This window comes from Dendrobates tinctorius, unplaced genomic scaffold (genome assembly GCF_039654945.1).
Source record: "Dendrobates tinctorius isolate UK_male_01 unplaced genomic scaffold, ASM3965494v1 ptg000057l, whole genome shotgun sequence".
NCBI lineage: Eukaryota > Metazoa > Chordata > Amphibia > Anura > Dendrobatidae > Dendrobates > Dendrobates tinctorius.
The window spans coordinates 25,837,405-25,853,852 of NW_027361725.1; the positions used below are offsets into that span (position 1 = coordinate 25,837,405).

The 16,448-nt window shown below is 45.6% G+C and overlaps 1 protein-coding gene and 1 long non-coding RNA gene across 6 annotated transcripts in view; one reads left to right on the forward strand and one right to left on the reverse strand.

Annotated features, from left to right (window-relative positions):
- The window catches only part of LOC141091996 (uncharacterized), a 123,012-nt gene that overhangs the window by 86,875 nt on the left and 19,689 nt on the right, over nucleotides 1-16,448 (reverse strand). For both annotated transcript variants that reach the window (XR_012232641.1, XR_012232640.1), the window contains exon 2: nucleotides 14,026-14,139. This is a non-coding gene — a long non-coding RNA (uncharacterized lncRNA). The remainder of the gene's footprint in view (nucleotides 1-14,025; nucleotides 14,140-16,448) is intronic.
- NPAS3 (neuronal PAS domain protein 3) overlaps nucleotides 10,441-16,448 on the forward strand; it is a 586,631-nt gene continuing 580,623 nt past the window's right edge. Inside the window, exon 1 of one of the 4 annotated variants that reach the window (XM_073577843.1) lies at nucleotides 10,441-10,809. In XM_073577843.1, the coding sequence (XP_073433944.1) occupies nucleotides 10,661-10,809 (149 nt within the window). In that variant the 5' untranslated portion in view covers nucleotides 10,441-10,660. Of the gene's footprint in view, nucleotides 10,810-10,837; nucleotides 11,057-16,448 lie in introns of those variants that run through there. The other 3 variants (XM_073577841.1, XM_073577842.1, XM_073577845.1) reach the window with 3 other exon arrangements.

Here is a 16,448-nt window from a genome sequence, read left to right on the forward strand (position 1 = left end):
GGACTGGAGTCAGGATTAGAGGGCTCCCCCTCTATTATGTCAGCATGGACTAATAGGGCAGTTTAAAAGATTACAAATATTGCTGCTGCTATTTACAAATAAACATGTTAACATGTGAGGAGAGGTTATCAGGACTCATATTATGGGATAAAAGGGTGATCATAGAGCGAGAATTATTGCCGGACATCCTGCCAATAATAGTCAGTGAAGGTTGCCATACACGTTAGCTGGCTGTTGGCTGAATGATTGCTCAGCCGATGTAGCTAGCCCTCCAGTGCTTCCTTCATTGCTCCTGCTTGTAACAAGTGATTTAGGTATGTATAGGTTATAGCTTCACATGCAGTTAAACACCGATGCTCTGGACAATCTACATTGCTTCTCACTTCTTCATATTGTAGATCTGTCTTATTACATTTGTGGCGCCCCTGAGGCTTCAGTCGCCACAGAGGTACTGCACCTTCTCCTAAGGTGTAGTGCTCCACCATCCAGGTAAGGTGGGAACTCCTGACCACGCTCCACACCTGCATTACACACACACAGGATAGTTCAGTGGGGCCACCTAACAGCTTCATGCTGGGGGTCAGCAGAGCACCCCTCATGGAACCCTGCTTCGTAACACGAGATGTGCTGGGAGGCGGGTGGAGAGAGATGATACAAAAGAGTGGGAAGAGTGAAAGTTAGTAGTTAGTTGGTTAGAGGAGAGAGAAGAGAGAAGATGGGTGTCTGAGGGATGTGCTGCAGCAGGTCCCAGTGATCTGGGCTGCTGGCATGAGAAAGACCAGAGAAAGAGACTGATAAGATTGATAACCTAACCTTCCATAAGAGAGAAAGAACAGATCGGAATGAAGGAGAATAGAAGAACGGTGGGAAGCAGGTTGAGAAAGAGAGAGAACCCTTCCAGTCCAGAGCGCAAAGGCCGGGGCCCAGTCCCCAAGGTTGATTGGATCTTTATGTCCGGCAACAGACACCGGAGGAGTAGTGAGCCGCTAACGACTTGCTCCCATCATAGACTTGGGACACAACAGCAACTGAATAGAGAGCCGGGACGCAGAGTGGAGTCCCCAAAGTAGGCTACAGCTGTCTGACATACAAGTAAAGACTAGGAACACATAGAGAGAGGCATTCCAGGGTAAGTACTGGAGTGCTTCGCACCTAAAGGCGCATTGGAGGAGTCTTCAGTAAGGTACATGTTGGCGGAGTGTGGAAGGGAGAATCCTATCCTGCCTGGAGGTTGGCTGGAGCCCTGACCTGGAGAACACAGTACGGAGGCAGGCAGTTGTGTGAACTGCAAACAGTGAGTTAAAGCTTTGGAACCGCATACTCTGGTGTCCTCCAGTTATTCCAGCACCACTACACCTGGGTACCAGCCTCCATACCATTCTGCGCCTCTCCTCATCCATTGCACCTACACTGCCCTGGGACTACAGCTCCACCTGTGGGGAGCTATACCATCTCTGCTGCACCACACCATCAGTCCCAGCGGATCTGTATGCAGAGTTGGCTTACCATCTTACTTGCCAAACACCACGGGTGGCGTCACGAACTATTCATATAAACTTTAACACCATTAACATCACCGCCATTGATATTGGGCGCCCAGGGCCACGGACCGGGTCACCGCTGCTGTGACACATTCCCGCCTTGACACCGGCCCGGTACCGAGTACCCCCGCTGCCCTGGGTATGCGAGGGCGACCCAATTTTGGCGTCACGAACAGGATGACGAGACCCGATACCATCGGGTTCTGTGTGCCTTGGATTTACAACTTTTGAAAATGTGCAGAAGACCAAATTTAATAGATTGTAAAATGGACATTAGAAATGGCTGCTGGCGCGGAGAAGGGTGTGAAGAGATGGGAGGTCCTAAGAAAAGACCGCGAAGAGTCTTGGGCCGTCCCTGCCTGAATTACTATGTGACCGATGCATGGCGCACCCCCCCCCGAGGGGTTCGTATACTGGCTTGGTATGGAGGCGCGGGAAGACGCCGCCCCCGGAAGGAGGGGCAGAGAAGGCCAGTGGCGAGCAGAAGGGCGGAGCAAGAAGAACGCCAGAACGCCATCTTGGAGAGTGAGGGAAGGAGGCCGGTGGAGCGCGGGGAAGTGCAAACCCCCGGCACCATGGCTGACGGCTCCAACCCTGAAGCTGGCATGATTTACCGGCAGCTACAGGATGAGATCACGGAACTGACTGCCCGTCTGCAGCTAAGAAGAGAAGCGCTGGAGAGGCTGAGACGGCAGCGCGCCCCGGTGGGGCCTACATCAGCGGTACCCCCTCCATCGGTACCCGCTGCTGCCGCACCGGACTGTTCCCCGGCAGCGTTAATTTTCACCTCCACGCTGTCCATGCAGCTGAGGCTCGCTCGCCCGAAGAAGTCACCGGAGGACCCGGGAGCTGAGATAGTGCTCCCGCCTGGACCTGTTGCGGCTGCGCGGGTCCTGACCGAAGCCCCCGCGAATCCGGAACCACCATCCGCTCCATCACCGCCTGCACTGGAGCAGAGGCCGCACCGCCAGGAGGCCCCAGGTATGTCGGATGTTCCTCCACCTGGGAAGGCCCCGGGGTGTGCTGCAGTCGCAGAGGCTGGCCAGGTCGTCCTGGATCTGGTCTGGGACCGGGATGCTGGTGCCGTGGGTGAGAGCAGGTAACGGGAAGAGCGGGAGAAAGAAGAGAGTTGGGCAGGATGTCGGAACACTATTCGGCAGCTGGCAGCGGAATATCGGGAGAGGGAGCAGAGGAAGCAGGCTGTGCTGGGCCCGGATCTGGCCCGGAAGGAGAGGGCCCGTGCAGGTCATCATGGCCCCTGGGATGCAGCCGGTTGGGGACAGGTGCTGAATGTGAATAAGGAGAGGGGTTTTGGATTCATTGCGGACCCCAAGCGCATTGGTGACCTGTTCTTTAACCGGAGGGAAGTTGAGTCGCATTTGAGAAAGGGACATCATGATAGAGATCTGCAGCCTGGGGAGTATGTGACCTTCACCCGGCATGTGGGACTCCGGGGGTGGTACGCCCTGAATGTACGATGTATCCCTGCAGAGTTCGTAGAGAGGTACCTGCCATCGAAACCAGTCAATGCCCCTCCATCCAGCGGTACCACTCAGACTACTCCGGTACCTGATCCTAGGAACCAGGCTGCTCCTGCAACACCTCCAGTTCGGCAGCCCAAACCAAAGATCCCTGGCTTGACACCGTGGGAAGAGGAGTACCTACGGATTGCCAATGACTACTTTGAATCTTGTAGCCGCAATTGAAATTTACATTTACCAAATCTCGTTACCCAGGAGGGTTTGTTGCACCAGTTGTGCTTTGTTGCTTTTGCTATCATGTTTTTCCGGTAGCACTTTTGTTGCCTGTTTCTACAAATGGAACTGTAGAGATCATAGACGCTGATTGATCCAAAACCTTTTATTGTAAATAGTTGCACCTCTTTAGGTGCCCTTTCTTGGTTTTACATATAAAGAGACTCTTTGCAAAGATAATGTTTTTGCATGGACACTTTTCGAAGAATGATGTCTACCTCAAGGGACACTGCAAGAAATCCCTGCTGGGAGCAGTGTTCAGCACCTTACAAGAATTTTGAAAGTTTTATGATAACGTATTTGATAATGTTGTGTCTTATGAAAAGTAAATGTCTTTTATAGCATGCTTGATACAGAGAATTAGAAAAGTTTTTAGATAGAATGTGAGAATTGAATAAAGACTGAAGAATTGAAAGTGACAGGTGACAGGCCAAGAGTAGATGGTCAGTGTCTTGCGTCCAGTAGAAGAAAGAAATAGAGAAAAATTGATAGAAAATGTAATAAAGAAAATGTGTTGAGTATAGCACTTTGAACTAGGAATTGCACTTAAGTAAATTTTTGATACTAAGATAGGAAGTTAACCTCTTTGTAACGTTTAAGAAATGTGCCTCCTACATTAGGAAGATTAGATAAGTATTGTTGAATAGCATTTAAACATTTTTGTGTGTTCCTGTATTGTACCTTTTGCTGTCTTACAGCCCGCGGACGTGCTGTGTTTAACAGGGGGGTATGTGGCGCCCCTGAGGCTTCAGTCACCACAGAGGTACTGAACTTTTCCTAAGGTGTAGTGCCCCACCATCCAGGTAAGGTGGGAACTCCTGACCACGCTACACACATGCATTCCACACACAGGATAGTTCAGTGGGGCCACCTAACAGCTTCATGCTGGGGGTCAGCAGAGCACCCCTCGTGGAACCCTGCTTCGTAACACGAGATGTGCTGGGAGGCGGGTGGAGAGAGATGATACAAAAGAGTGGGAAGAGTGAGAGTTAGTAGTTAGTTGGTTAGAGGAGAGAGAAGAGAGAAGATGGGAGTCTGAGGGACGTGCTGCAGCAGGTCCCAGTGATCTGGGCTGCTGGCATGAGAAAAACCAGAGAAAGAGACTGATAAGATTGATAACCTAACCTTCCATAAGAGAGGAAGAACAGATCGGAACGAAGGAGAATAGAAGGACGGTGGGAAGCAGGTTGAGAAAGAGAGAGAACCCTTCCAGTCCAGAGAGTGCAAAGGCTGGGGCCCGGTCCCAAAGGTTGATTGGATCTTTATGTCCGGCAACAGACACCGGAGGAGTAGTGAGCCGCTAACGCCTTGCTCCCATCATAGACTTGGGACACAACAGCAACTGAATAGAGAGCCGGGACGCAGAGTGGAGGCTACAGCTGTCTGTCATACAAGTAAAGACTAGGAACACCTAGAGAGAGGCATTCCAGGGTAACTAAGTACTGGAGTGCTTCTTACCTAAAGGCGGATTGGAGGAGTCGTTCAGTAAGGTACATGTTGGCGGAGTGTGGAAGGGAGAATCCTATCCTGCCTGGAGGTTGGCTGGAGCCCTGACCTGGAGAACACAGTACGGAGGCAGGCAGTTGTGTGAACTGCAAACAGTGAGTAAAGCTTTGGAACTGCATACTCTGGTGTCCTCCAGTTATTCCAGCACCACTACACCTGGGTACCAGCCTCCATACCATTCTGCGCCTCTCCTCATCCATTGCACCTACACTGCCCTGGGACTACAGCTCCACCTGTGGGGAGCTATACCATCTCTGCTGCACCACACCATCAGTCCCAGCGGATCTGTATGCAGCCTTGGCTTACCATCTTACTTGCCAAACACCACGGGTGGCGTCATGAACTATTCATATAAACTTTAACACCATTAACATCACCGCCATTGATATTGGGCGCCCAGGGCCACGGACCGGGTCACCGCTGCTGTGACACATTCCCGCCTTGACACCGGCCCGGTACCGAGTACCCCCGTTGCCCTGGGTGTGCGAGGGCGACCCACATTTTATCACTTAGGCTATTATGCACACGTTGCGGATACTGCTGCGGACCCGCAGCGTTTCAGGCTCTGCGGATCCGCAGCAGATTTAGTTGCATTGTACAGTACCATTGTTTTCAATGGTAAAATAAAAAACTCTGTGCACATGCTGCGGATTTTTCCACGCGGATTTGCTGCGGGTTCAAATCCACAGCATGTCAATTCTTTGTGCGGATTCTGCTGCGGTTTCACACCTTCTCCATTGTAGAGGTGTGAAACCGCAGGGCTAAATCGCAGGTCTTTTGACCTGTGGATTTACCTGCGGATTTTTCCAAATCCGCGCGGAGAAATCCGCAGCACCTTTCACTACGTGTGCACATAGCCTAAAGGTTAGGACCGTCCTATTCGAGTACACCTTGTTGCGGTGGGATGGCTTTTACATTTACACTTTTTTGATCAAAATCGTGATAACTAAATACCCTGTTATTTATATGTACTATTACTATTTACTTACTTATTTGCTGTAGGGTATATGCTCATTTTGTTTTTTTTTTATTCTTGGGTTATATGTAAATTCTGATGAAGTCACCAATCTTCAGAGCTTCAGCACAGATAATATTCTTTGTGCACAGATGTAGTTATCTTACCTATCTAACCTATTTTGTGGTATTCTTTTCCAATGTGCAGTGCATGCAGTATGCATAAAACACAGCTATGTGTCTGCAAGTAGCATAATGCTACTGTGCAGTGTGAGGAGGTTGTGCAGTGTAATGCACATTGCAGTGTGAGGTTGACGTGCACGCAGGTGAGTGGATTACAATGCGGGGCAGTGTGGTGTAAGAGTATAGTTGGAGCCTTTGTGCATTATATGGTTGCAGTGTAGTATGAGAATAGAGTGCAGTGTGGGTACAATGCAAGATTGTGGATGAAGTACTGTGTTGACGTTCAATGTTAGACATAGTGTAGTTTACTGAGCGCAAAGTGAAGTGCAGTGCGCCAATGGAATTCAGAGTGAGGTTTTGTGCATGGTGGGGATGGAAGACTGTGTGAAGCAATGTGTGGCTTGAATGCAGCGTGAGGCAAAAAGGGGATAGAGTGCTGTATGAGGCAACATGTAGTGTGTGAATACTGCATTATGTAAAGCACTATTTAGAATACTTGTAATGCAGTATAGCACCATGCAGTGTGTGAATAAAGTGCAATGTATAGCATCATGCACTGTGTTGATTGACTGCAGTGTACAGCACTATGAGGAGGGAACGCAATCTATAGTCCCATGCAGTGTGTGAATGGAGTGGTGTTCATAGCACCATACACTATGTGCATTGAGTGCAGTGTATAGCACCATACAGTGTGTTGATGGAGTACAGTTTATAGCACTATGTACTGTTTGGATGGCGTGCAGTGTCTGACAAAAGCAGTGTGTGGATGGAGGGTAACGTATATATGCAGTGTATACATGCAGTGTGTGGATGGAGCATATTGTATAGCACTGTGCAGTCTGTGGATGACGTATGCAGTCTGTGGATGGAGTGCAATGCATATATGCACTGTGTAAATGTAGTGTGTGGAGTGCAGTGTATAGCACTGTGCAGATGGAGTGCAATGTATATATTCAGTGTGTTGATAAAGTGCAGTATATACCACTGTGCAGTGTGTACATGCTGGGTGTGACTTTAGTGCAGTGTATAGCACAGTGCAGTGTGTGGCTGTAATGGAGTGTGTATATGTAGTGTGCGGATGGAGTGCAGTACATGCAATGTGTGGATGAAGTGTAGTGTATAGATGCAGTGGGTGGATGGAGTCCAGTGTTACATGTAGTGTGTGGATAAAGTGCAGTGCATAAGTGCAGTGAGTGGATGGAGTATAGTGTGTACGTGAAGTGTTTGGATGGAGTGCAGTGTGTACATGGAGTGTATTGTATAGATGCAGTGAGTGTAGTGCATAAATGCAGTGTGTGGATGGAGTGCAGTGTATAGAGTCAGTGTGAAGATGGAATGCAGTGTGTACGTGCAGTGCATGGATGGAGTGCAGTATATATGTGCAGTGCATGGATGGAGTGCAGTGCATCGATGCATCTATGGAGTGTATTGTATAGATGTAGTTAGTGTAGTGTATTGCATAAATGCAGTGTATGGACAGAGTGCAATCTATGGTTTCAGTGTGTAGATGGAGTGCAGTGCATGGATTCAGTGTGTAGATGGAGTGCATTGTACAGATGCAGTGTAGTGTGTAGATTCAGCGTGTTGATGGAGTGCAGTATGTAGATGCAGTGTGTGGCTGGAGTGCAGTGTGTACATGTAGTGTGTGGCTGGAGTACAGTGTATAGATACAATGCAGTATATAGATGCAGTATGTAGATGCAGTGTGTGGATGGAATAGTGTGTACATGCAGTGTGGCTGGAGTGCAGTGTGTAGATGCAGTGAATGGATGGAGTGCAGTGTATAGATGTAGTGTCTGGATGGAGTACAGATGCAGTGTGTGACGAGTGCACTGTGTAACTGCAGTGTGTGGCTTGAGTGCAGTGTGTAGATGCAGCGTGGCTGAAGTGTAGTGTGCAGATGCTGCGTGTGGCTGGAGTGAAGTGTGTAGATGTAGTTTGACTGAGGTGTAATGTGTAGATGCAGTGTGTGGATGGAGTGCAATGTAAAGATGCAGTGTGTGGATGTGTGTAGTGTATAGACAAAGTGTGTGGATGGAGTGCAGTGTATAGATGCAGAGTATGGATGGGATGCAGTGTGTGGATGGAGGGCAGTATGTAGATGCAGTGTGTGGCTGGAGGGCAGTGTGTGACTGGAGCAGTGTATAGATGCAGTGTGTGTCTGGAGGGCAGTGTATAGATGCAGTGTATGGATGGGATGCAGTGTGTGGATGGAGAACAGTGTGTGGCTGGAGGACAGTGTATTGATGCAGTGTGACTAGAATGCAGTGTATAGATGCAGTGTGTATGGAGTGAAGTGTATATATGCAGTGTGGCTTGAGTGCAGTGTGTGGCTGCAGGGCAGGGTGTGGCTGGAGTGCAGTGTACAGATGCAGCATGGCTGGAGTGCAATCTATAGGTGCAGTGTGACTGGATTGCAGTGTATAGATGTAGTGTGGATAGAGTGCAGTGTTTGGATGCAGTGTGTGGGTGCAGTGTCTAGATGCAGTGTGGCCGGGGTGCAGTGTATAGAATGCAGTGTGGTTGGAGTGCAGTCTATAGATGTAGTGTGGATGCAGTGTGGCTGGAGTGCAGTGTATAGATGTAGTGTGGATGCAGTGTGGCTGGAGTGCAGTGTATAGATGTAGTGTGGATGCAGTGTGGCTGGAGTGCAGTGTGTGGATGCAGTGTGACCGGAGTGCAGTGTATAGCTGCAGTTTGGTTGGAGTGCAGTGTATAGATGCAGTTTGGTTGGAGTGCAGTGTATAGATGTAGTGTGGATAGAGTACGGTGGCTGGAGTGCAGTGTGTGGATGCAGTGTGTGGCTGGAATGCAGTGTATAGATGTAGTGTGGATAGAGTACAGTGGCTGGAATGCAGTGTGGCTCGAGTGCAGTGTGTGGATGCAGTGTGGCTGAAGTGCAGATGTAGCGTGGATAGAGTACAGTGGTTGGATAGCAGTGTATAGAGTACAGTGGCTGGAGTGCAGTGTGTGGATGAAGTGAGGCTGGAGTGCAGTGTGTGGATGCAGTGTGGTTGGAGTGCAGTGTGTGGATGCAGTGTGTCTGTAGTGCATTTTGTATGCAGTGTGTCTGGAGTGCAGTGTGTCTGGAGTGCAGTGTGTAGATGCAGTGTGTCTGTAGTGCATTTTGTATGCAGTGTGTCTGGAGTGCAGTTTGTATGTAGTGTGGAGTGCAGTGTGGCCGGAGTGCAGTGTGTATGCAGTGTGTGGCTGGAGTGCAGTGTGTGGATGCAGTGTGTCTGTAGTGCATTTTGTATGCAGTGTGTCTGGAGTGCAGTTTGTATGTAGTGTGGAGTGCAGTGTGGCCGGAGTGCAGTGTGTATGCAGTGTGTGGCTGGAGTGCAGTGTGTGGATGCAGTGTGTCTGTAGTGCATTTTGTATGCAGTGTGTCTGGAGTGCAGTTTGTATGTAGTGTGGAGTGCAGTGTGGCTGGAGTGCAGTGTGTATGCAGTGTGTGGCTGGAGTGCAGTGTGTATGCAGTGTGTGGCTGGAGTGCAGTGTGTGGATGCAGTGTGTCTGTAGTGCATTTTGTATGCAGTGTGTCTGGAGTGCAGTTTGTATGTAGTGTGGAGTGCAGTGTGGCCGGAGTGCAGTGTGTATGCAGTGTGTGGCTGGAGTGCAGTGTGTGGATGCAGTGTGTCTGTAGTGCATTTTGTATGCAGTGTGTCTGGAGTGCAGTTTGTATGTAGTGTGGAGTGCAGTGTGGCCGGAGTGCAGTGTGTATGCAGTGTGTGGCTGGAGTGCAGTGTGTGGATGCAGTGTGTCTGTAGTGCATTTTGTATGCAGTGTGTCTGGAGTGCAGTTTGTATGTAGAGTGGAGTGCAGTGTGGCCGGAGTGCAGTGTGTATGCAGTGTGTGGCTGGAGTGCAGTGTGTGGATGCAGTGTGTCTGTAGTGCATTTTGTATGCAGTGTGTCTGGAGTGCAGTTTGTATGTAGTGTGGAGTGCAGTGTGGCCGGAGTGCAGTGTGTATGCAGTGTGTGGCTGGAGTGCAGTGTGTGGATGCAGTGTGTCTGTAGTGCATTTTGTATGCAGTGTGTCTGGAGTGCAGTTTGTATGTAGTGTGGAGTGCAGTGTGTGGATGCAGTGTGGCTGGAGTGCAGTTTGTATGTAGAGTGGAGTGCAGTGTGTGGATGCAGTGTGGCTGGAGTGCAGTTTGTATGTAGAGTGGAGTGCAGTGTGTGTATGCAGTGTGTCTGTAGTGCATTTTGTATGCAGTGTGTCTGGAGTGCAGTTTGTATGTAGTGTGGAGTGCAGTGTGTGGATGCAGTGTGGCTGGAGTGCAGTTTGTATGTAGTGTGGAGTGCAGTGTGTGTATGCAGTGTGTCTGTAGTGCATTTTGTATGCAGTGTGTCTGGAGTGCAGTTTGTATGTAGTGTGGAGTGCAGTGTGTGGATGCAGTGTGGCTGGAGTGCAGTTTGTATGTAGTGTGGAGTGCAGTGTGTGGATGCAGTGTGGCTGGAGTGCAGTTTGTATGTAGTGTGGAGTGCAGTGTGGCCGGAGTGCAGTGTGTCACCAGTTGCAGGCTCAGTAGTAGCGGCAGCTGATCACTAGGAGGATGGTGTGAGTGCAGCAGCCCCGCTCTTCTCCTCCTCTCTCTGTCTCAGGCTCCGTCTGTCTCCCCCTCCCCTCTTTCCCCGGGGTCTCAGTGCCGGATGGTGTGCGGGGCTCCCCGGGCAGGGGATGTGATCTGCCCGGGCTCAGTCACTCAGCGGTCGCCGCGATGATCAGGATCTTCCCGGACTTCAGCGTGCAGGTGACGGCGGCTCCAGGAGCTGGAGGGGCTCCTCCCGAGCCCGGGGCGGCCAGGAGCGGGGGGACCAACGGGAGCCACCCGCACAATGTGCCCGGGGTCAGCTCCTACCAGCAGCGGTGAGTAGGTGGCATCTCCGGGGTCATGTGGCATCCGGTATTGTTCCTCTATGGGCGATGAGTTGTTCTGGGGGTGGGGGGGTCTGCTGCCTAGTTGGGAATGTGGTACCTCAGTCATTACACCCCCATCCTGCATCCCTGGCATCATCGCCGCCTGGTATATACATTGTGCCATTCCTTAAGGAAACCTCCTCCTGACAGGTCTGCTGAAGCCGAATCTGGGGGGGATGTCAGGCACTTGGCTATGGTGAGTTTATGGGGGGCGTCCCGGGCTTGCTTGTCCTCTGCAACATCAAAACCAAAGTCATCTGGAAGCAGAGAGACTTAGTATTAACTAATCCTGGGCATTGTGTGAGTGATGCCACAACCTGGGCTGGGTGAGGAGGGAAGCGCCAGAAACAGCCTGCAGCTGGGATGGCAAGTTTATTCCAGCCAGAGCCAGGGCTAGGACACTCACAGCATGGTGGGCAGCAGGACCCTCAAAGGTCTGTCACACCATGAATGGACCATGTGCATAGTGCAGAGCATGATAGATGGATATACAGTGAGTGGATGGGGGGCACATACACACATATACATTATATACATCCACACACATACATTATATACACACACATTATATACACACACATTATATACACACACACACACATACATTATATACACACACACACATTATATACACACACACACACTATATACACACACACACACATACATTATATACACACACATACATTATATACACACACATTATACACACACACACACACACACTATATACACACACACACACATACATTATATACACACACATACATTAGATACACACACATTATATATATACACACACACACATACATACATTATATACATCCACACACATACATTAGATACACACACACATTATATACACACACACATACATTATATACACACACATACATTAGATACACACACACACATTATATACACACACACATACATTATATACACACACATACATTAGATACACACACACACATTATATACACACACACATTATATACACACATACATTATATACACACACACATTATATACACACACACATACATTATATACACACACATACATTATACACACACATACATATATTATATATACACATACATTATACACACACATACATTATATACACACATATATAAATACACACACATACATTATATATATATATATATATATACACACACACACACATACATTGTACACACACATTTTATATACACACACACATACATAAATACACACACATATACATACGCATATATATATACACACACACACATATATACACACAAATATACACACGCACATATATATATATATATACACATTATATACATACGCACATATATATATATATACACATTACATACATAGGATATATATACACGTATACATATGTACATATTTATACACACATATACTGTATATACACACACACATTTATTATATATGTCATACATGAGAACTGTTTTATTTCAACAAGTAGTTTTATTTTTGATCAGAACTATGTAACATGCACCTACTCTGTATGTTGTTGTCTTAGGCATCAAAATAAGGCAGTTTTATATATATAGCACGGATGTGTTAATATGTATATAACATAGGGATATTCTATAGGAGGAGGTTTCCCTGCTGCACATTGATAGCTTTCCATTTACTTGAAATTATTTTTCATGCCATGTCCTGCTCTGTGCTCTCCAGTCCTGAATCCCCTATCTTCCTATTACCCTTTTCCAATTCTACCTTTAATTAAAAATTAGTAAATGCAGTAGAATTAAGTGACCCCCCCCCATAATAGAATGTAATATGCTGTAAATCCCATTGTGTAGGTCTCCTTTATATAGAGCTGGGATTGAATAGCAAACATCCATTTTAAAGTTTCTGCACCTGTCTGTAAGCTTTACCCATCACCACTATATGTGGCTGTCACTGTCTGTGAGCGTCATTAAATCCATCTTGTTCTTGCTGGACCCTTGCTGGAGAGTGCGCTACAGCTTCAAGACACTTTGTAATATTCCATTATAACATGTGTGGCTTGTCTTCACAGTCTATAGAAGTTATGTATATGAGGAAGACTGAGGAGTGTGGGCACATATAGCTTGGAATGCAACACATGTATAGAACCCCTCCATGGTGAGGTTATTTAGACTAGACACTAGTAATTGCATTTATTTATTTACATTTGTATGTACGGTGTTGATATAAATATTTACACAAAGTTTGGTGCTAAGTTCTGTAGACAAGATCCACTTTGTGCATGTCATATAGAGAGAGGGAACAATCTATATATTACACACACACATATATATATTATACACAGCACATATACTGTATACACCTGTTACATCATGTTGTATATTACTAGAAAGATGAATTATCAAGCATAGTTGTGTGTATGAACAGACATGTAAGACTAATTTATCATTGCAAAAATACTGTAAACTTTGTTACGCTGATGTCACCTTTTGGATGAATTATATGATAGTAATAAATATAATGTTTTTGTGGGTTAATATATTGAGTGTATTAGATATGTGACAAAAAGGAAAAACTCAGAAAGCTTATCTGAAGTAAAGAATTATATATGATGTCTACAATTTAGACTATATATGTGTGTATGTGTGTATATATATGTGTGTGTGTGTGTGTGTGTATATATATGTGTGTGTGTGTGTGTATATATATATACACACACACACACATTCACATCTGATTTGTGCAAGCCTCGATTGTACATTTCTATTAGAGCTTTCTATCTGATTCCTAGTTGTTGGCCTATTATGAGCAATTTCTAAAGCATTGCGAATATCTCTCCATCCCAATCTCTGGATGTGATTGAAGCTCTAATACTTTGCAAGCCGTGTCCTTCAGAGGTGGATGAGAATTGGAAATCAGCAGGGGTTAATCATATTCCTCTCTCTGCCCGCACCTTGTTTATCAGAACATATGGAAATGGCCTGTCACTCCCCAAAGTGCTAGGGATCAGTCACAGGATTGGGACGAGGGAAGGAGGGGGAGCAGAGGTCAGCCAGGAAAGACAATAAGACATTGATTTCAATGCAGAGCTTGCAATCGAACATTGTAATCTCAGTAAACCAAAAAAAAAGAGGTCACCCTATAAAAATGTATAGCAATGGCACATAACTCGACGCTGGTATACGGTACCGTAAATCCAGGTGTTTAAAGGTCTGATCTCAAACGGGAATATTTTCCTTTACTGATTTTTCGGTTTTTCATGTTCTGTTTTTCGCTGGGTCCGAGTTAGTCATTACTTGTTTTCTACAATACAAAATATCGGATTTATCAAGTAATGTATCGCAGTAAAATCCAAAGCAGAGCTCATATGCCAACTTTATTTATACGGTATTTTCTTTCCATTTCTATTCAGTTTTAAGCGAAAACAATATAGTAGCATTTCATGATTACGTTTTTTGCAGCAAGCATATGAAAGATATTTTCGATGCATAACCTTTATTTCACAGTTTTGTTTTTTTTTTTTAATTATTTAGAAATATTCAAGGAAGACAATTGATATTGTCACATTTTCTTTTTTTTTCTGTAACATATGCTATCGGTTTAAAGGCATTCCTACAGCAGGCAAGAGCCTTCTTCACACATCACTGCAGCATCTTTTCAAAGGAAAATAGCAATACTCTTTTCGCTAACGCTGATTACAGAAGCGATCATAATCCTGATTACATTAACCCCTTTATGGCCTACACAGATAGGATCACAAAGTGAGCGGAGTGGCTGATGAACGAGGAGAAAAAAAAAGGCCAAACAGACTGTGGAGATTTACAGCAAGATACCTAGAAGCACAGGACAGACTAAGTGATACCTAGTTTTATATAATTGAAAATATTATATGTTGCATATATATATATATATATATATATATATATATACATACACACACACAAACTTTAGATTTCCCTATAAACCATTGCTATTCAAGCTTTCATATTGCTCTCACTATATTCTACGAATGAATAGCTTCATTTCTTCCATTAGGGAACACTATTCCCGGTGACTGGGAACATGCTTTAGGATTCTACCTAAAATAAAATCCAAAATGAAGGATTTCACATTCATACTACTATCACTAATAGCGATGCTTTATAAGTATTATTTTATAAATCTATTAAATCTAGCAGTATATTTATATTTTCCATGAATATTGGCTAAGGCATCTTCATTCATTTATTCAGAAATTTCCTAATATAGTTAGCTATTAGTAGCAATGTTTCAATATCACGACCATAGATTAGACACAGGACATACCATACATATACTTTTACCTGTCACATCAGTAGAAATGGATGCATGATGCATCAGGTATTTATATATGTAGCCATTGGATCATGTGCTACACGTGTTGCCCGGAGGCGAACATAAATCGCCAAAAGTCAACGTGTCAGAGTAGACTACAAAGAATTCGTTTTGAAATGTTGCAATCTAATATATACATGGTCTAAGAATCCAACTTTCAAATACCTGTAAAATATGACCTTGACCTTGCTGCTTGGGTGGAAACATGGGCTAATTTAGTAAATAATTAAAAGCCAGTAGGAAAGGGATAAAGCGTTTTGTGCCAGAAAGCAAAGTGGCGCGTACATCGTATACGGTATATATCATTTACGTTAAGATCAATATATGACTCTTTTTTTATGAGCAGCCTCAAAGACGAGCACAAATATCAATGCGCTATGTAATTATACTTTTTAGAAACCTAATATTTTTTAACTCTGCAATTATAATGTTTGACGGAAGGCTACTGGCCTCCCTATGAAAGGAAGAACATAAATTCAGCTGCTGCAGATATATTCTGCCATCTATGTAGTGTTATAATGGGCACAGATTGTATAACAATATGCGTGTATTTATTGCACAACCGTATATACTAGTCGGAGTTAAAAAATACAGTGTGCGTCTCATTTTCTTACTGGAGATGGTTGGATCTCGCTTACAGGACTGAATACATAGGAGATACTGTATATAGGGTTGATGACTGGCACTGACTTGGAATTTGGCTTAATGAGAGACATCATTCTCAAAGTAGCAGCACTACATACTATTAGGAATAGGAGTATTTCCTGGCATATGACTTTAGGACAGCGCACAGAGATCTTGAATTGGCACGGATATATTAAATTGTGTCTAGCCCTTTAAAGCGCACAATAGTAAAATGCTGCACACAGTATACATTGAATTACTAGCAAATAATTGAATCAGTGAGTTTGCCACCCTGTACAGCACAGAAAGGAGGCAGAGCAGCCAGTGTTTGCTTTCAGAAGAGCCCCGAAATTCAATTATTCTTCAGGCAATCTACTTGTACTACCATTACTTTAGAAGCCAGCTGTCCAACCCTTTTTTTTGCTGTCAAAGTGGCCCCCAGCTCCTTGCCGAAATAATGTGTGGCCCTACTCGCCTGGTGCATAAAGAGTTAACCCATCAATGGCATTGCCCTGTATCTTGGCAGACATAGCTTCCAGCATCACCTATCAACTCTGCTCGATAAGCTAGAGAGGGGAGGGCTTTACCCTGAGCGAGGGGAACGTCAGCCCCTGTAATTGGAAGATGTAAAACAC